Here is a 21,920-nt window from a genome sequence, read left to right on the forward strand (position 1 = left end):
TCTCTTAAGTTGGTGCCTTCTTCCTACCTTTCCCTTCCCTGGTCCATTCTTGCCTATCTGCCTGGCCCTTTCTTCCCTCAGTGCTCTTCTCTAATCTTGCTTCTCCTTCTAAGGCACTGGAGGACCTGGCACGAATGTACTAAGGCAAGATCAGAAGGTGTTAACCTCTTAGCAGATATTTGCTCTGATAACCAAATCATCTAAAAGCGGTAGTGTGTTTGTACATTTATTTTATTATTTATTCCACCTCCACTTGTCCAAATTAATGTATGAAATTGAGATGTATCTTAAAATTGATAAGAACTTGCACGTAACTTCTGCCCCTCTGGAAGGGTTTTTACAAAGTTGATGGTGTTTCTTATAGTTGGTGGCATCTTAGAAGCCCAGAAATGTGTTCATAAGGGGGTAAGCCACGTGGAATCATCATTATTTATTGGCAAATAGCCATAGACGGTTTTCCTTCTCACTTTTCATTTTTAGTGAGTTTGTTTTCTCTGTTACTTCATAAATAAGGCCTCTGCTGGGTGATCGTGGGTTGGCTCAGAGCTAGCAAATACTCTCAATTGGGAAAGGAAAAGTATAGAGCATTATCTTTTTGTTAACATTATTAACATTTATACAGATATCTGTGTTGAATTCTTAGCATTTGACATAATTAATTATTCCCTCTTTTTTTGAGATAGATTCTTGCTGTGTTGCCCAGGTTGGAGTGCAGTGGTGCGATCTCCGTTCACTGCAACCTCTGCCTCCTGGGATCAAGCAATTCTCCTGCCTCAGCCTCCTGAGTAGCTGGGACTATAGGCGCCCACCACCATGACCGGCTAATTTTTGTATTTTTAGAAAATACAAAAGGATTTTGCCATGTTGGCCAGGCTGGTCTTGAACTCTCGACCTCAAGTGATTTGCCCGCCTCCGCCTCCTAGAGTGCTGGAATTACAGGCATGAGCCACCGTGCCCTGCCTGCTTTTTTTTTTTTTGATTTTAAAAATCAGATCGATTCTTTAAGACTGTAAACTCCCTGAGGGTAGAGGTTCTATTCACAGTCGTATCCCCAGTACCCAGAGTAGAGCCTGGCACATAGTGAATTCTGATTGCCTGTTGGTTGTCGATTGACAGATTTATGCTTCTAAGTAGAATTATCTTTTGATAATATTAAATAAGATGTGCTAACGCAAAACTGATAGAGTTTAGAAATAATTAAGAATCTCCTGGCTGGGTGGGGTGGCTCAAGCCTGTAATCCCAACACTTTAGGAGGCTGAGGTGGGTGGATCACGAGGTCAGGAGATCGAGACCATCCTGGCTAATAGGGTGAAATCCCATCTCTACTAAAAATACAAAAAGTTAGCCAGGCACGGTGGCGGGCGCCTGTAGTCCCAGCTACTTGGGAGGCTGAGGCAGGAGAATGGTGGGAACCCGGGAGGCAGAGCTTGCAATGAACTGAGATTGTGCCACTGCGCTCCAGCCTGGGTGACAGAATGAGACTCATCTCAAAAACAAAACAAAACAAAACAAAACCAAAACCAAAAAAAGAATCTCCTGTGTTCATTGGGAAAGGAATATTTGTTAGATGGGGAGTTTCCTAAAAGATTATGTAATTTTTTGGCATTTTGACATATTCACAGAATTCCTGCTGATTGAGGTTACTGCATCAAGAATAGTACAGTCACGTGTTGCTTAAGGATGGGAATTTGTTCTGAGAAATGTGTCAGGCTATTTCGTTATCACGTGAAATCATCAGATGTACCCACACAAACCTAGATTGTACAGCCTATGACACATATAGGCCATTATATGGTATAGCTTATTGCTCCCAGGCTACACACCTGTACAGCATATTGCTGTATTGAATACTGTAGTCACTACAGAGCATCTAAACATAGAAAAGGTACAGTAAAAATATGATATGAAAACTTTAAAATGGTGCACCTAAGACACTGTGAATGGAGCTTGCAAGACTGGAAGTTGCTCTGGATGAGTCAGTGAGTGGGTGGTGAGTGAATGTGAAGGCCTAGGACATACCCTGCACCCTACTGTAGACTTCATAAACACTGTACACTTAGCCTACACTAAATTTATGCAAAATATTTTTTTTTTCATAATAATAAATTAACCTTAGCTTACTGTAATGTTTTTACTTTATAAACCTTTTAATTTTTGAAAACGTTTTCACACTCTTATAATAACACTTAAAACACAAGCATTTTGTACAGCTGAACAAGAATATTTCCTTATTGTTTAAGCTTTTAGAATTAAATTTTATTTACTTATGACCAGGTGTGGTGGCTCACGCCTGTAATCCCAGCACTTTGGGAGGCTGAAGCGGGTGGATCACAAGGTCAAGAGATTGAGACCATCCTGGCCAACATGGTGAAACCCCATCTGTACTAAAAATACAAAAAATTAGCAGGGCGTGGTGGCAGGTGCCTGTGGTCCCAGCTACTTGCGAGGCTGAGGCAGGAGAATCACTTGGGTCCGGGTGGCGGAGGTTGCAGTGAGCCGAGACTGCGCCACTGTACTCTAGCCTGGCGACAGAGCGAGACTCCATCTCAGATAAATAAATAAATAAAAATACATTTTACTAATTTACTTATTTATTTTTACTGTTTCAGTGTTTTTTGTTAAAAGCTAAGACACAAACACACACATGAGCCTAGGCCTACAAAGGGTTGGGATCATCAATATCTGTCTTCCACCAGCACATCTTGTCCCACTGGAAGATCTTCAGGGGCGATAACATGCATGGAGCTGTCATCTCCTATGATAACAATGCCTTTCCTTCTTCTGGAATCTGCCTCCGGGAGGACCTTCCTGAGGTTATTTTACAGTTAATTTTTTTTTTTTGTGAGACAGAGTCTCACTGTGTCACCCAGTCTGGAGTGCAGTGGTGTAGTCTTGGATCACTGCAACCTCTGTGCCCCGGGTTCAAGTGATGCTTCTGCCTCAGCCTCCTGAGTAGCTGGGTTTACAGGCACCTGCCACCGTACCCGGCTAATTTTTGTATTTTTAGTAGAGATGGGATTTCACCATCTTGGTCAGGCTGGTCTCAAACTCCTGACCTCGTGATCCACCCACCTCGGCCTCCCAAAGTGCTGGGATTACAAGTGTGAGCCACTGCGCCCAGCCAACTTTTTTTTTTTTTTTTAATAAGTTGAAGGAGTACATTAAAATCGTGATGAAAAGTGTTCTATAGTAAATACTAAGTGATAGGAATTTTTAAGCTTCGCTATAATCTTGTGTATCAACTGTCATATATGTGGTCCATTGTTGACTGAAATGTCATTATGCAGCACATGTTTTCCCTTCATTTTGAAAGCCAACATTGGCAAAATTCCAAAGTACAATAATTTGCATTATTTATTCATTGCCATACTTCTCCTTGAGAGGTCCTATGGTAAGAGTTGTGTAATGACTTGAAAATGACTGGGGAAAAGAATGTGCCGGGATACAAAGCTGGCATCTGGTACAGATAGTTCTGTCATTGGGATTATTTATTTATTTTGAGACAGAGTTTTGCTCTCGTTGCCCAGGCTGGAGTGCAGTGGCACGATCTCGGCTCACTGCAACTTCCACCTCCTGAGTTCAAGAGATTCTCGCCTTAGCCTCCTGAGTAGCTGGGATTACAGGTGCCCGCCCCCATGCCAGACTAATTTTTTGTATTTTTAGTAGAGACAGGGTTTCATCATGTTGGCCAGGCTGGTCTCGAACGCCTGACCTCAGGTGATCCACCTGCCTTGGCCTCCCAAAATGCTGGGATTACAGGCGTGAGCACCCGCACCCGGCCCTTATGTATTTGTTTTGAAATAAACTAACAATTGCTAGATTTTTTTATCGTTAGCTCTAGACATCTGTGACATTTTCTTATCTGCATAATAAGGTTCTTAGAGTATTGCTTTGTCATTTGAAATTCAACATTCATTCAGTAAATATTTAAGGAGTATCTCCCATGTAGCAGGCACTGTAATAAGTGCTGGGGATATAGTTACGAGTAAGGTGTGAGTCTCAGTCCTAAATCTTCGTTAAATACAACAGTGAAGCTTATTTCTTGAAGCTTATTTCTAAAGATCAATATGGCCTTCCAAGCTTTAGGAGATTGGAGAAGCGCCATATGCATGTGGTTCCACACATTGCCCCTCTGTCATCCTCCCCTCACCCTTTACCTACCTGCGTATTGTTTAGTGCTCTATGACAGTCTGAATGTCTACTCTGTGCCCATCACTCTGTTGGGATTTGAACGTTCAAGGAGCAGCAGATAAAAATGTTGTATTTAGTATCTCTTAAATAGTAATAAAGACAGACCAAAAAAATGAATGATTTTCAGTGTACAAGAATTGTCTACACACTGTCTGTTATGGGAGTTCAGAGAAGAAAGAGTACTAGGATCAGATTGATAGTAGAGGAATATCACTCAGGTGGCACTGGGAATAATTTGGAGGTTACTAACAGAAGGTAGGTGAATAATCATTTCTGAGTTGAGTAGGGAAGTGACATAATTGATTTGTGTTTTATATACTGCACTCTGGTTGCTGGGTGGGAAATTAGACTATGGTCTGGAGGTAGAAGAAATGAATGCAAGAAATGAGTCAAGTTAGGAAGGATCATAGTATTCAGCTGATAAATAATATAAGGAGTTTCCATGCCTTTCATTGTTTCAATATATTTTTTTTTAGGTGGGCATGGGGGCGGGCGCCTGTAATCCCCGCTACTCAGGAGGCTGAGGCAGAGAATTGCTTGAACCCAGGAGGCAGAAGTTGCAGTGAGCAGAGATCATGCCACTGCACTCCAGCCTGGGTGACAGAGCAAGACTCTGTCTCAAAAAAAAAAAAAAAATTTTTTTTTTTTGCAATGTTTATAATAAAATACTGGGATAATTTTGTGTGTGTGTGTGCCAAGTTACCAGAAACTCTGATGTGCTTACCAGTGCTCCTACCTAGTGCTGTTATTTGAATCTTCCTTCCTAGGTGGAGAATCTACACTTAGACATCTGTATGTTCTCTTAGTTCTTCATGTCATTTGATCTTAGCTTCTGTTCTTATACAGATACTGTTGAAGGTGCTGCAGGTTTCAATTTTGGTTTTCCTTTCTTTATGGTAATCCTATTTTAATGTATAAGATCCTTTCAGGCAACTGAAGTATGCAAGAGGCAGGTGGAATAGTAGCAACTTTAGGTATTTAAAAATTCATGTAATAAATATGATGGGGGGGCGGAGCAAGATGGCCGAATAGGAACAGCTCCAGTCTCCAACTCCCAGCGCGAGCGACACAGAAGACTGGTGATTTCTGCATTTTCAACTGAGGTACTGGGTTCATCTCACTGGGGAGTGCCGGACGATCGGTGCTGGTCAGCTGCTGCAGCCCGACCAGCGAGAGCTGAAGCAGGGCGAGGCATTGCCTCACCTGGGAAGCGCAAGGGGGAAGGGAATCCCTTTTCCTAGCCAGGGGAACTGAGACACACAACACCTGGAAAATCGGGTAACTCCCACCCCAATACTGTGCTTTAAGCAAACAGGCACACCAGGAGATCATATCCCACACCTGGCCGGGAGGGTCCCACACCCACGGAGCCTCCCTCATTGCTAGCACAGCAGTCTGTGATCTACCGGCAAGGCAGCAGCGAGGCTGGGGGAGGGGCGCCCGCCATTGCTGAGGCTTAAGTAGGTAAACAAAGCTGCTGGGAAGCTCGAACTGGGTGGAGCTCACAGCAGCTCAAGGAAACCTGCCTGTCTCTGTAGACTCCACCTCTGGGGACAGGGCACAGTAAACAATAACAAACGTAGCAGAAACCTCTGCAGATGCACACGACTCTGTCTGACAGCTTTGAAGAGAGCAGTGGATCTCCCAACACGGAGGATGAGATCTGAGAAGGGACAGACTCCCTGCTCAAGTGGGTCCCTGACCCCTGAGTAGCCTAACTGGGAGACATCCCCCACTAGGGGCAGTCTGACACCCCACACCTCACAGGGTGGAGTACACCCCTGAGAGGAAGCTTCCAAAGCAAGAATCAGACAGGTACACTCGCTGTTCAGAAATATTCTATCTTCTGCAGCCTCTGCTGCTGATACCCAGGCAAACAGGGTCTGGAGTGGACCTCAAGCAATCTCCAACAGACCTACAGCTGAGGGTCCTGACTGTTAGAAGGAAAACTATCAAACAGGAAGGACACCTACACCAAAACCCCATCAGTACATCACCATCATCAAAGACGAGAGGCAGATAAAACCACAAAGATGGGGAAAAAGCAGGGCAGAAAAGCTGGAAATTCAAAAAATAAGAGCGCATCTCCCCCGGCAAAGGAGCGCAGCTCATCGCCAGCAACGGATCAAAGCTGGATGGAGAATGACTTTGACAAGATGAGAGAAGAAGGCTTCAGTCCATCAAATTTCTCAGAGCTAAAGGAGGAATTACGTACCCAGCGCAAAGAAACTAAAAATCTTGAAAAAAAAGTGGAAGAATTGATGGCTAGAGTAATTAATGCAGAGAAGGTCATAAACGAAATGAAAGAGATGAAAACCATGACACGAGAAATACGTGACAAATGCACAAGCTTCAGTAACCGACTCGATCAACTGGAAGAAAGAGTATCAGCGATTGAGGATCAAATGAATGAAATGAAGCGAGAAGAGAAACCAAAAGAAAAAAGAAGAGAAAGAAATGAACAAAGCCTGCAAGAAGTATGGGATTATGTAAAAAGACCAAATCTACGTCTGATTGGGGTGCCTGAAAGTGAGGGGGAAAATGGAACCAAGTTGGAAAACACTCTTCAGGATATCATCCAGGAGAACTTCCCCAACCTAGTAGGGCAGGCCAACATTCAAATCCAGGAAATGCAGAGAACGCCACAAAGATACTCCTCGAGGAGAGCAACTCCAAGACACATAATTGCCAGATTCACCAAAGTTGAAATGAAGGAAAAAATCTTAAGGGCAGCCAGAGAGAAAGGTCGCGTTACCCACAAAGGGAAGCCCATCAGACTAACAGCAGATCTCTCGGCAGAAACTCTGCAAGCCAGAAGAGAGTGGGGGCCAATATTCAACATTCTTAAAGAAAAGAATTTTCAACCCAGAATTTCATATCCAGCCAAACTAAGTTTCATAAGTGAAGGAGAAATAAAATCCTTTACAGATAAGCAAATGCTTAGAGATTTTGTCACCACTAGGCCTGCCTTACAAGAGACCCTGAAGGAAGCACTAAACATGGAAAGGAACAACTGGTACCAGCCATTGCAAAAACATGCCAAAATGTAAAGACCATCGAGGCTAGGAAGAAACTGCATCAACTAACGAGCAAAATAACCAGTTAATATCATAATGGCAGGATCAAGTTCACACATAACAATCTTAACCTTAAATGTAAATGGACTAAATGCTCCAATTAAAAGACACAGACTGGCAAACTGGATAAAGAGTCAAGACCCATCAGTCTGCTGTATTCAGGAGACCCATCTCACACGCAGAGACATACATAGGCTCAAAATAAAGGGATGGAGGAAGATTTACCAAGCAAATGGAGAACAAAAAAAAGCGGGGGTTGCAATACTAGTCTCTGATAAAACAGACTTTAAACCATCAAAGATCAAAAGAGACAAAGAAGGCCATTACATAATGGTAAAGGGATCAATTCAACAGGAAGAGCTAACTATCCTAAATATATATGCACCCAATACAGGAGCACCCAGATTCATAAAGCAAGTCCTTAGAGACTTACAAAGAGACTTAGACTCCCATACAATAATAATGGGAGACTTCAACACTCCACTGTCAACATTAGACAGATCAACGAGACAGAAAGTTAACAAGGATATCCAGGAATTGAACTCATCTCTGCAGCAAGCAGACCTAATAGACATCTATAGAACTCTCCACCCCAAATCAACAGAATATACATTCTTCTCAGCACCACATCATACTTACTCCAAAATTGACCATGTAATTGGAAGTAAAACACTCCTCAGCAAATGTACAAGAACAGAAATTATAACAAACTGTCTCTCAGACCACAGTGCAATCAAACTAGAACTCAGAACTAAGAAACTCAATCAAAACCACTCAACTACATGGAAACTGAACAACCTGCTCCTGAATGACTACTGGGTACAGAACGAAATGAAGGCAGAAATAAAGATGTTCTTTGAAACCAATGAGAACAAAGATACAACATACCAGAATCTCTGGGACACATTTAAAGCAGTGTGTAGAGGGAAATTTATAGCACTAAATGCCCACAAGAGAAAGCAGGAAAGATCTAAAATTGACACTCTAACATCGCAATTAAAAGAACTAGAGAAGCAAGAGCAAACACATTCGAAAGCTAGCAGAAGGCAAGAAATAACTAAGATCAGAGCAGAACTGAAGGAGATAGAGACACAAAAAACCCTCCAAAAAATCAATGAATCCAGGAGTTGGTTTTTTGAAAAGATCAACAAAATTGACAGACCGCTAGCAAGACTAATAAAGAAGAAAAGAGAGAAGAATCAAATCTACGCAATTAAAAATGATAAAGGGGATATCACCACCGACCCCACAGAAATACAAACTACCATCAGAGAATACTATAAACACCTCTACGCAAATAAACTGGAAAATCTAGAAGAAATGGATAATTTCCTGGACACTTACACTCTTCCAAGACTAAACCAGGAAGAAGTTGAATCCCTGAATAGACCAATAGCAGGCTCTGAAATTGAGGCAATAATTAATAGCCTACCAACCAAAAAAAGTCCAGGACCAGATGGATTCACAGCTGAATTCTACCAGAGGTATAAGGAGGAGTTGGTACCATTCCTTCTGAAACTATTCCAAGCAATAGAAAAAGAGGGAATCCTCCCTAAGTCATTTTATGAGGCCAACATCATCCTGATACCAAAGCCTGGCAGAGACACAACAAAAAAAGAGAATTTTAGACCAATATCCCTGATGAACATCGATGCAAAAATCCTCAATAAAATACTGGCAAACCGGATTCAGCAACACATCAAAAAGCTTATCCACCATGATCAAGTGGGCTTCATCCCTGGGATGCAAGGCTGGTTCAACATTCACAAATCAATAAACATAATCCAGCATATAAACAGAACCGAAGACAAGAACCACGTGATTATCTCAATAGATGCAGAAAAGGCTTTTGACAAAATTCAACAGCCCTTCATGCTAAAAACGCTCAATAAATTCGATATTGATGGAACGTACCTCAAAATAATAAGAGCTATTTATGACAAACCCACAGCCAATATCATACTGAATGGGCAAAAACTGGAAAAATTCCCTTTGAAAACTGGCACAAGACAGGGATGCCCTCTCTCACCACTCCTATTCAACATAGTGTTGGAAGTTCTGGCTAGGGCAATTAGGCAAGAGAAAGAAACCAAGGGTATTCAGTTAGGAAAAGAAGAAGTCAAATTGTCCCTGTTTGCAGATGACATGATTGTATATTTAGAAAACTCCATTGCCTCAGCCCAAAATCTCCTTAAGCTGATAAGCAACTTCAGCAAAGTCTCAGGATACAAAATTAATGTGCAAAAATCACAAGCATTCTTATACACCAGTAACAGACAAACAGAGAGCCAAATCAGGAATGAACTTCCATTCACAATTGCTTCAAAGAGAATAAAATACCTAGGAATCCAACTTACAAGGGAGGTAAAGGACCTCTTCAAGGAGAACTACAAACCACTGCTCAGTGAAATACAAGAGGACACAAACAAATGGAAGAACATATCATGCTCATGGATAGGAAGAATCAATATCGTGAAAACGGCCATACTGCCCAAGGTAATTTATAGATTCAATGCCATCCCCATCAAGCTACCAATGAGTTTCTTCACAGAATTGGAAAAAACTGCTGTAAAGTTCATATGGAACCAAAAAAGAGCCCGCGTCTCCAAGACAATCCTAAGTCAAAAGAACAAAGCTGGAGGCATCACACTACCTGACTTCAAACTATACTACAAGGCTACAGTAACCAAAACAGCATGGTACTGGTACCAAAACAGAGATATAGACCAATGGAACGGAACAGAGTCCTCAGAAATAATACCACACATCTACAGCCATCTGATCTTTGACAAACCTGAGAGAAACAAGAAATGGGGAAAGGATTCCCTATTTAATAAATGGTGCTGGGAAAATTGGCTAGCCATAAGTAGAAAGCTGAAACTGGATCCTTTCCTTACTCCTTATACGAAAATTAACTCAAGATGGATTAGAGACTTAAATGTTAGACCTAATACCATAAAAATCCTAGAGGAAAACCTAGGTAGTACCATTCAGGACATAGGCATGGGCAAAGACTTCATGTCTAAAACACCAAAAGCAACAGCAGCAAAAGCCAAAATTGACAAATGGGATCTCATTAAACTAAAGAGCTTCTGCACAGCAAAACTACCATCAGAGTGAACAGGCAACCTACAGAATGGGAGAAAATTTTTGCAATCTACTCATCTGACAAAGGGCTAATATCCAGAACCTACAAAGAACTCAAACAAATTTACAAGAAAAAAACAAACAACCCCATCAAAAAGTGGGCAAAGGATATGAACAGACATTTCTCAAAAGAAGACATTCATACAGCCAACAGACACATGAAAAAATGCTCGTCATCACTGGCCATCAGAGAAATGCAAATCAAAACCACAATGAGATACCATCTCACACCAGTTAGAATGGTGATCATTAAAAAGTCAGGAAACAACAGGTGCTGGAGAGGATGTGGAGAAATAGGAACACTTTTACACTATTGGTGGGATTGTAAACTAGTTCAACCATTATGGAAAACAGTATGGCGATTCCTCAAGGATCTAGAACTAGATGTACCATATGACCCAGCCATCCCATTACTGGGTATATACCCAAAGGATTATAAATCATGCTGCTATAAAGACACATGCACACATATGTTTATTGCGGCACTATTCACAATAGCAAAGACTTGGAATCAACCCAAATGTCCATCAGTGACAGATTGGATTAAGAAAATGTGGCACATATACACCATGGAATACTATGCAGCCATAAAAAAGGATGAGTTTGTGTCCTTTGTAGGGACATGGATGCAGCTGGAAACCATCATTCTCAGCAAACTATCACAAGAACAGAAAACCAAACACCGCATGTTCTCACTCATAGGTGGGAACTGAACAATGAGATCACTTGGACTCAGGAAGGGGAACATCACACACTGGGGCCTATCATGGGGAGGGGGGAGGGGGGAGGGATTGCATTGGGAGTTATACCTGATGTAAATGACGAGTTGATGGGTGCAGCACAGCAACATGGCACAAGTATACATATGTAACAAACCTGCACGTTATGCACATGTACCCTACAACTTAAAGTATAATAATAATAAATAAATTTAAAAAAAAAAGAAAAAAAAATAAATATGATGGTTTTGGATTATTTGTTGCATTGCCAGTGAGTTTATTATAGTATATAACAATATTTAATCAAAATGGTGATAGGAATAAAAGGTCCACTTTGAGGTAAATCATTAATTTTTAAGGCAGACAAGTTATGTTTTTAAGAATTTCTCAAGCCTGAAGAATATTCAGTGTGTGCTCTGTGCCTGAAAAAGCTTAACACAGAATCCACAAAGGTGAAATTAATTTGATACTCAAAGGTAAGATTAGGGCAAGTTCCACTTCAGTTTATGTAAATTATTAAATAGTACTGTCAAGCATTGAAAATAAAGAAGAGAATGCTTATCATCATTACATTTTAAGTGAAAAGATATATATTATACATTTTTATATTTATTGTTCACAAATATTTCCATGTTGTAGCAATTTTCTACTATGTTGTAATTGCCTGTTCATTTAACCCCACTGTTTTTTTTCTCCCCTACCACAGCAATCCCAGTGCCATTGGATATTTTTGAATGATTAAATGTGCTACTTACTTGGTTTTTGTGTTCATTTTTTTAAATAGAAAATGCTTCCGATGCAGATTTGTGGCTCCTGAACAGTTGCACTGTAAAAAACCCAGCTGAAGACCACTTTAGAAACTCAATTAAGTAAGTTGAAATTGATTTTTTTCCTATTTTGTATAATCAAAGTAAGAATTGATACCAGAAGTTTAGCTTTTTAAAAATGTCAAAATAGATATTTAGTTTATATTAAAAAAGTATGAGTTGGACTGTTTTGAATTTGTCTGATAAAGAATGATACTTTTTTATTTTTAAATTAAATTTAAGTTCTGGGTTACATGTACAGGGTGTGCAAGTGTGTTACATAGGCAAACATGTGCCATGGTGGTTTGCTGTACCTATCAACCCATCGCCTAGGTATTAAGCGCTATATGCATTAGCTATTTATCCTGATGGTCTCCCTCCCCCCGCCCTCTACCAAGCCCGACTGTGTGTTGTTCCCCTCCCTTTGTCCGTGTGTTCTCATTGTTCAACTCCCACTTACAAGTGAGAACTTGCAGGATTTGGTTTTCTGTTCCTGTGTTAGTTTGGTGAGGCTGACGGCTTCCAGCTCCATCTGTGTCCTTACAAAGGACATGATCTCATTTCTTTTTTATTTTATTTTATTTATTTATTTATTTATTTATTTATTTATTTATTTGAGATGGAGTCTCACTCTGTTGCCCAGGCTGGAGTGCAGTGGCACGATCTCCGCTCACTGCAAGCTCCGCCTCCCAGGTTCACGCCATTCTCCTGCCTCAGCCTCCGGAGTAGCTGGAAGTACAGGCGCCCACCACCATGCCCGGCTAATTTTTTGTATTTTTAGTAGAGTCGAGGTTTCACCGTGTTAGCCAGGATGGTCTCGATCTCCTGACCTGGTGATCCACCTGCCTCGGCCTCCCAAAGTGCTGGGATTACAGGCGTGAGCCACCCCACCCGGTCGATCTCATTTCTTTTTATGGCTGCATAGTATTCCATGTGTATATGCACCACAATTTTTTTACCAGTCTGTCCTTGATGCGCATTTGGGTTGATTCCATGTCTTTGCTATTGTGAATAGTGCTGCAGTGAGCGTATGTGTGCATGTATCTTTTTAATAGAATGATTTATATTCCTTTGGGGATATACCCAGTAATGGGATTGCTGCATCAAATGGCATTTCTGGTTCTAGGTCTTTGAGAAATCGCCACACTGTCTTACAAAATGGTTTAATTAATTTACATTCCCACCAACAGTGTAAAAGTGTTCTTAATTCTCCACAGCCCCTCCAGCGTCTGTTGTTTGTTGACTTTTAATAATCGCCATTCCAACTGGTGTGAGATGGTTTTGGCTTGCATTTCTCTAATGATCAGTGATGTTGAATTTTTTTTCATATGTTTTTTGGCTGCATAAATGTCTTTTGAAAAGGGTCCATGTGCCTTGCCCACTTTTTGATGGGATTGTTTGTTTTTTTTTCTTATAAATCTGTTTAAATTCTTTATAGATTCTGGATATTACACCTTTGTCATGTGGATAGATTGTAACAAATTTCTCCCACTCTATAGGTTGTCTGTTCACTCTGATGATAGTTTCTTTTGCTGTGCAGAAGCTCTTTAGTTTAATTAGATTCCATTTGTCAAATTTTGCTTTTGTTGAAATTGCTTTTGATGTTTTCATCATGAAATCTTTGCCTGTGCCTATGTCCTGAATGGTATTGCCTAGGTTTTCTTCTAGGGTTTTTGAAGTTTTGGGCTTTACATTTAAGTCTTTAATCCATCTTGAGTTAATTTTTGTATAAGGGGTAAGGAAGGTGCCCAATTTCAATTTTCTGCATATGGCTAGCCAATTTTCCCAGCACCATTTATCAAGTAGGGAATCCTCTACCCATCGCTTGTTTTTGTCAGGTTTGTTGAAGATCAGATGGTTGTAGATGTGCCATCTTATTTCTGAGTTCTCTATTCTGTTTTCTTGGTCTATGTGTCTGTCTTTACACCAGTCCTACGAAGCTTTGGTTACTGTAACCTTGTAGTATAGTTTGAAGTTGGGTAGCGTGATGCCTACAGTTTTGTTCTTTTTGCTTAGGATTGTCTTGGCTATACGGGCTCTTTTTTGGTTCCATATGAATTTTAAAGGAGTTGTTTTTTTTTTTTTTTTTTTTTTTTTTTTTCTAATTCTATAAAGAATGTCAATGGTAGTTTAATGGGAATAGTATTGGATCTGTAAATTACTTTGGGCAGTATGGCCATTTTCATGATATTGATTCTTCCTATCCATGAGCATGGAATGTTTTACCATTTGTTTGTTTCTGCTCTTATTTCTTTGAGCAATGGTTTGTAGTTCTCCTCAAAGAGGTCCTTCACTTCCCTTGTTAGCTGTTTTCCTAGGTATTTTATTCTTTTTGTGGCAATTGTAAATGGGAGTTCATTCATGATTTGGCTGGCAGTTTGTCTATTCTTGGTGTATAGGAATGCTTGTGATTTTTGCACATTGATTTTGTATCCTGAAAGTTTGCTGAAGTTGCTTATTAGGTTAAGGAGTTTTTGGGCTGAGACGATGGGGTTTTCTAGAAATAGGATCATGTCATGTGCAAACAGAGACAGTTTGACTTCCTCTCTTTCTATTTAAATATGCTTTATTTTTTTCTTTTGCCTGATTGCCCTGGCCAGAACTTCCAATACTATGTTGAATAGGAGTGGTGAGAGAGGGCATCCTTGTCTTGTGCCCGTTTTTAAGGGGAATGCTTCCAGCTTTTGCCCATTCGGTATGATATTGGCTGTGGGTTTGTCATAAATGGCCCTTATTATTTTGAGGTCTGTTCCATCAACACTTATTGAGAGTTTTTAACATGAAGGGATGTTGAATTTTATTGAAGACCTTTTCTGCATCTATTGAGAAAATCATATGGTTTTTATCTTTAGTTCTGTTTGTGTGATGAGTCATATTTATGGATTTGCATATACTGAACCAGCCTTGCATCCGGGGATGAAGCCCACCTGATCATGGTGGATGAGCTTTTTGATGTGCTGCTGGGTTTGGTTTGCCAGTATTTTATTGAGGAGTTTTGCATTGATATTCATCATGGATATTGACCTGAAATTTTCTTTTTTTGTTGTATCTCTGCCAGGTTTGGGTATCAGGATGATGCTGGCCTCATAAAATGAGTCAGGAAGAAGTCCCTTCTTTTCAGTTGTTTGAAATAGTTTCAGAAGAATGGCTTTTTGAAGGTTTTTGTGTGTGTCTATCTCCTTAAGAATGACACTTTAATGGGAACTTTTCTAATAAGTGATTTCAGTGTTTGTGAAGTTATCTAATAGGTGATTTTTGAGGATTTGTTAAGTATTAACTATGTGTTCTTCTCAGAGAATCGGTGCATACTTTGTGAAGTTGCCTGACACAGTCCTTGCCTCTTTTCCCTGTCCATTAGCACTGTTCTAAGTGCTACAGTACCTGGTTTTCAATAGAATTGCAGTTTGTTGAAGGGAGGTGGGTATATTAAGTCCTTGCTTCTTGCTTTGTTCCTTCAAGCTAACGTGGAAGAAGTATCCTTTTTTCACATTTTCTCTGAATCTTATCCCCATGCATCTTCTTAGAAACTTTATTCTAGAAATTATTTCCTCATTCCATATTTCCAATCTCTCCAACTCCCCTGGAACCTTTTCACTGGTATTTAAACATAGCTGGGTCTAATCAGCCCCCTGTACCCCTGTTAGCTATTGTCCTACATTTTTTCTTGCCTTCCCAGCCAGACTTTCAAAAGTTCTTCTCTTCTTAATTTCATTCTTATACTCATTCGTTTTCCCCTTTATTGGTTTTATTGTGAAATACATTAAACATATAATAATAGCATTTATAAAACACATACAGTTTAAGTAGTAATAAACACTTAAACATCTGCCACCCAGTGTAAGAAATATAACAGTGTCAAGACCATAGAAACTGCCGTGTTTTCAATCATAACTCCCAAGAAGTAACCTTTATCTTGACTTTTGTGAGTCATTTTCTTGCTTTTATTGATGTATCATCTATTAAGTATGTCTCTAAACAGTGTGTTGTCTTGTTTAGCTCTATTTTGAACTTTTATCTGTTGAACTTATACCGTTTGTGTTCTTCTGAGATTTACATCTTTTTCTCAGCATTACGCTTTGAGATTTATTCATGTTAATGGGTGTAAATAACTCTGGTCATTCATAGAATTTGCTTCAGTTTATTCATTTTATTACTAATAGAGTTTTGAATTTTTCCCAATGTTTTGGCTTTCATGAACACTCCTGCTGTGAATATCTTAAACATGTTTTCTGGTGCACATGTGTAAGAATTATTCTATAATATGAACCTGGGAGTTGAATTACTGGGTAACATATCTGTGTACATTCAGACTTTATTAGGTAACGCCATTTTCTTTTCACAAATGGATGTAGTAGTGTGCATTCTCACCAGTAATGGATGTGTGTATTTGTTGGTTTCCATTCTTGCCAGTACTTGATATGGCCAGACTTAAGTTTTTGCAAGTCTGTTGGTGATGATGGTATTTTGTTTTGGTTTTAATTTGCATTTCTTTTTTTTTTTTCTTGAGACAGGCTCTCACTCTGTCGCCCAGGCTAGAGTGCAGTGGCAGGATCTCGGCTCACTGCAACCTCTGCGTCTCGTGTTCAAAGGATTCTCCTGTCTCAGCCTCCTGGGTACCTGGGATCATAGGCATGTGCCACCACGCCCGGCTAATTTTTTTTTTTTTTTTTTTTGAGAGAGAGTCTCACTCTGTCATCAGGCTTAAGTGCAGTGGCTCAATCTTGGCTCACTACAAGCTCTGACTCCTGGGTTCAAGTGATTCTCCTGCCTCAGCCTCTTGAGTAGCTGGCATTACTACTAGCTGGCACCACCACGCCTGGCTAATTTTTCTGTTTTTATTGGAGATGGAGTTTCACCATGTTGACCAGGATGATCTCAATCTCCTGACCTTGTGATCTGCCTGCCTCGGCCTCCCAAAGTGCTGGGATTATAGGCGTGAGCCACCACATCTAGGCAATTTTTTGTATTTGTAGTTGACATGTGGTTTCACCATGTTGGCCAGACTGGTCTCGAACTTCTGACCTCAAGTGATCCACCCGCCTCGGCCTCCGAAAGTGCTGGGATTACAGGCGTGAGCCACTGTGCCCGGCCTTAGTTGCATTTCTGTGATCATGAATGAGGTTGAGCTTTTTAAAATAGATCTATTGGCTATTTAGATTTTACTTTTTCTGTAAAATGGCTTCTCAGGTCATTTGTCTATTTTTTTTTTTTCATTTTAATCATTTATTTGTGGCCATATATTATGTGTCTTACAGATCCTAATCCTTAGATATTATACATGTTGCAATATCTTCTCCCAATTGTGGCTTATCTTTTCATTTTCTTTTGTGGTATCTTTTGGTGAAGATAAATTCTGGTTTAAAATTTATTAATCCATTCTTTTTGGTCTGTGTTCTTATTGTTTAAGAAGTCTTTTCTTACTCTGAAGCTTTCAAGATATTCTCCTATATTTTCGTGTAAAAGTTTCATGGTTTTTACCTTTTACATTTAGGTCTATGATTCATCTGGAGTTGATTGTTATTATTTTTTGTTATGGTACCAGAAGGGGTCCAATTTTATTTTATGTTTTTCTCTGTAGATAAACAATTGTTTTCAGTATCATTGATTTATTTATTTTAAGTTCTGTTCTTTCTCCTTTTATCTGTGCATCACCCACCCTCTCATATGTTGAGCGTCCATAGATGTTTGAGTCTGTTCTTGGTCCTCTGTTACATTCCTTTGATATATTTCTTTATTCTGGTTCTTGTTCTATACAGTCAGAAGTAGTATAGAATTATATCAAGGCTACCTATCTGATAGTGCTAGTACCTTTCTGTTCTTCTTTAAGAGTGTATCCGTTTTTAAGTTCAACAAGGAATACTGTTGTGCGTTTGTGATTACATATTTTTAATCTTTAGATGATTTTGGGGAGAAATGAATCTTCACAATTTTGAGTTATCCAACTCAGTTCTATCCTGATTTTTAAGGATTGATTCTTTTCTTTCTGTAGCTCTTGTGCATCTTTTAGACTTTTTTCTCCCAATGCAGATATTCAATTATTCCAGTGCCATTAACACAATAAACTTACTCTTTCTTCTTTTGCCTGCACAGTATGTACTTTATATTTTTATACTACTGTAAATGGTAAACTTAAAAAATTTTTCATTTTCTGTGTTTGCTGCCTTGGTTAGAGAGTTAATTGTAGTAGCAGTGTGAAGGATGGTTGTGTGTAAGGAATAGTATAGATCAGGAGTCCAGTGAGGTTGTAGTTGTAGTGGTTGTAGAGTGGTTGTAGTCCAGGTACAGAGGATCTCATCTAAAGTGGAGGTGTTCAGAATTGGAAGGAATACATTGCCTTGAGAAGGAAGAATTCTTTATATCAGGGGTCTCCAACCCCTGGGCTGTGGACCTGTACTCGTCTGTGGCCTGTTAGGAACCGGCTGCAGAGCAGGAAGTGAGTGGTAGGCGAGCAAGCATTACTGCCTGAGCTCTGTCTCCTATTAGATCAGCAGCAGCATTAGATTCTTACAGGGGCACAAACCCTATTGTGAACTGTGCATGTGAGGGATCTAAGTTGCACTCCTTATGAGAATCTAATGCTTGATGACCCGAGGTGGAACAGTTTCACCCCAAAACCATACCCCCCACCCCTGGTCTGTGGAAAAATTGTCTTCCATGAAGCCGGTTCCTGGTGCCAAAAAGGTTGAGGGGACCGCTGCTTTACACATTCCATATTGTCCGAGATGGCTCTAAGGACTCTGGCTAGAAAGAAGTGAGGAATTCTAGGAAGGGAGTTATTAAGAGATGACATGTTTTGGTTTTGAACATGCTGTATTTGAAGTTACAGATAAATATTTTAATAAGATGATGAATATACTTGAACTTTATTGAGTGTCTTCTATGTGACAGGCAGTGTTCTAAGTGCTTTAGATGAATTAGATATTATCTAGCTTAATTCTTGCAACCTATCAATGAGTTGTAGATTACATTTGTATTCCTGTTTTATAGGTGAAGCAGCATCTGTTTTACAGATGAAGGTCTCTAAGGCTGTTCGGTTCATAAATGGTAGAGGAGGGATTTTAACTGAGGCAGTCTGACTAGAGTCTGTGCATTTAACCATTTTATTACTGTGCTTCCTAGATAAACATGTCAAGTAAGCGGTTGCAGAATTGAGGCAGATATCAAAGAGGTCAACACTAGAAATAGATTTAATATTGTTTGCATAGAGTTGATAGTTGAATGTGATGGCATCTTTAATTCAAAATGGTGGAGGGAGCAGAGGAGTTCTTACCTGAGTGATGGCAAGAGGTAAGGGAAGGGAGGATGGAAGAGGGGAATTAGGGTCACATTTAGGAGCAGAAGAAGGATGAATTAAACTAAGGCAGAGAATGTTATTCACCAGATGCTGTTCATTTTCAGAGAATGCTTTTTTTTTTTTTTAAATGAGAAGCCTGTGATTATCCCAAATTATCTATTTTCTCTCTATAGAAAGGTAAACAAGATACAAAGATACTTTAGTGCTACTGATACCCCGTATGTACTGAACCCAGAGAATATAGTTTCTGTGATTATCAACTTTATAATGTAATTAATGGACATAGTTCTAGAGTGTTTCTAAAAGTTTAAAAACTCAACTATAACTTATGTCAGTGGGTTTTGTTATATATGTGTTATGAATATGGTTCAAAGTAATGATATGCTGTTTGAATTATTAAGTAGAAATGACACAAGAAAAGTTTACCATTTAAACACTACAAAGCTAGTGGTAGCAAGCACTGGTTACTTTAATATACTATTCTGCTTGATTGAAAGAAAATTTAAAAAGATATTATATATGATTAAGCATTTTTAATGGCCCTGAAGACTTTTGATCATCACAACTAATTCTTGTTAAGATAACACTTAAACTAACATTTGATTTCCTTCCGTAATAAATACAATCCTGTAAGAGGTACAATAACAATTAACATTGGGAAAACATCAGATTGAGGTGACATTTATACATATGAAATCTTTCTGTGATGGATTACTCTTGTCAAGCATTTTGCTTTATTTAGAGATTTTCCCAGTTGTGGTCACCATTGCCTAACAGAAAACAACAAAGATGAGTAGTGTAACATTGTTAAATGTTAAGCTGTGCTACACATGTGCCTTTTCTCATCCTCCAGCTCCATCCTTTCCCTTTGCTATCTCTTGCATGCATTTTAGTTTTCCATGAGAGTAAGGTAAAGCTTAGATTCAAAGACTGCCTGATAAGATATTGCTTCTCCTTCTGTTGCTCCCAATCCTTTATACCCAAATGTAAAGATTTACAGCAGTGGGGTGGGACCTGTCTTTTTCTAACCTGGGCTCTTTACCCATGATTGCTTCACTTTGCTACTCATTCCTGTGTGTCATCATCTCTCCACCATCTGCTTTGGTTTTCCTTCAGTACTTCTTGGTGTTAAATAGTTGTTTTAAATTATGCATCACATCATTTTGTTTCTCTTGAGCCACCACACAAAAGATCACCTTGTTTTGATAGGAATAAAAAAAGATGACTCTAAGGGATTTACTGTCTTTCATGTGATTAATACAGTCTCATTGATTAAGATCCAGAAATTGTGAATTTGTGACATAACAGTTATGGACTGAATTATTTTGTCGTTTGTTTTGGGGCTTTACTTTTTTCAAGGTTTTACAGTGTTTGTATTATTGATATTCAGATTGATAAAAGAGTAAGAATTTTAAGTAGCAAAAATAGAGATAAGAGTGACTTATTGGTTGCCTTTTCACCTTAGAAATCTGAAATGTTATTGCCCTTTGTAATTTAGAAAGAATCACTAGTAAGCCCCCTGTGTTATGATGGCAGTCTACTGGATGCACACTATTTCCTCTTGAGCATTTGTCAGTTGCCCTGGCTTTGTTTTATCCATTAGACCATTTTGATTTAGACAATATAGCCTTTAACTTGGGGGGTTCTTGAGTAAATGAAAAAGATCAAAAGTTTCAAAAAATAAAATTTGCTCTTAATGATAATATCACATCAGAAAACTCCTTTGGTTAATGCTTTATAAAAGTGTGGGATCTTTTCCATGCCACCTACAGGAGGTCATTCAGAGGCTGGTGAAAATAAACACATCTTGTGTGTCCTATATAAATGATGGAAAGAATAGCCAGCTTGCTTTGATCATGGACTGTCAACCTCTATTTGACCTTGTGCATTATTAACCCAAATGGGCACTGTGGTTTAGCCATACTGATAGTGGATAGACAGGAGACACTTGTTTTTAACTGCCTTTGCCTGTAGAAATAAATGGTAATGTTGAAGGGATGGCTTAGGTATCTGAGTGTAATTACTTGAAACAATAATTGAAAATAAAGGCAGAACTGGATAAAGACAAAAAATGTGTGTTTGAGACAGAGGATACCTACTTTGTATAACATCTTTTCACTATAGGAAAGCGCCTTACATGCTATTCTGTTGAGCAAAACATAAATTATTGGATTGTCATTCCTATTATGAAAATATTCTTTGTTTTATGTAGATTTATTTTTTGAGTTCTTTTTCTTCAAAAATTGAAGTTGCGGGAGGTACCAGAATATTATTTCAACTTGAACTTGTAGAGTAAATTGCTTTCAAGAAAGCTGACTTCATAAGAACAGAGAAGTGGTTGCCCTTTCAGTTAGTAATTATCCAGTTTAAAGGAATTAAAAAAAAACCCCTTTCCAGTTCTCTTGTTAACCACATTCACTAGTAATTTTTTTTTTTTTTTTGTTAACTAAACTTCTAAAAGTTACTTTTATTTATTTTTTGAGACCGGGTCTCGTTCTGTTGCCCAGGCTGGAGTGCAGTAGCATGATCATGGCTTACTGTAGCCTCATCCTCCCAGGCCAAAGCAATTCTACCACCTCAGCCTCCTGAGTAGCTGGGACTACAGGCACACACCACCACACCTAGCCAATCTGTTATTATTATTATTATTGTTTTTAGTAGAGATGAGGTCTTGCTATGTTGCTC

General features: G+C 39.2%; 1 protein-coding gene across 3 annotated transcripts in view; it reads left to right on the forward strand.

Annotated features, from left to right (window-relative positions):
- CDKAL1 (CDK5 regulatory subunit associated protein 1 like 1) overlaps positions 1-21,920 on the forward strand; it is a 712,749-nt gene that overhangs the window by 108,342 nt on the left and 582,487 nt on the right. For all 3 annotated transcript variants that reach the window (XM_050789551.1, XM_050789550.1, XM_050789549.1), the window contains one exon: positions 11,920-12,004. Coding sequence is in view for 2 of the 3 variants with exons in the window: in XM_050789550.1 (XP_050645507.1) it covers positions 11,920-12,004 (85 nt within the window). In the remaining variant the exon portion in view is untranslated. The remainder of the gene's footprint in view (positions 1-11,919; positions 12,005-21,920) is intronic.

This window comes from Macaca thibetana, chromosome 4 (genome assembly GCF_024542745.1).
Source record: "Macaca thibetana thibetana isolate TM-01 chromosome 4, ASM2454274v1, whole genome shotgun sequence".
Taxonomy (NCBI): domain Eukaryota; kingdom Metazoa; phylum Chordata; class Mammalia; order Primates; family Cercopithecidae; genus Macaca; species Macaca thibetana.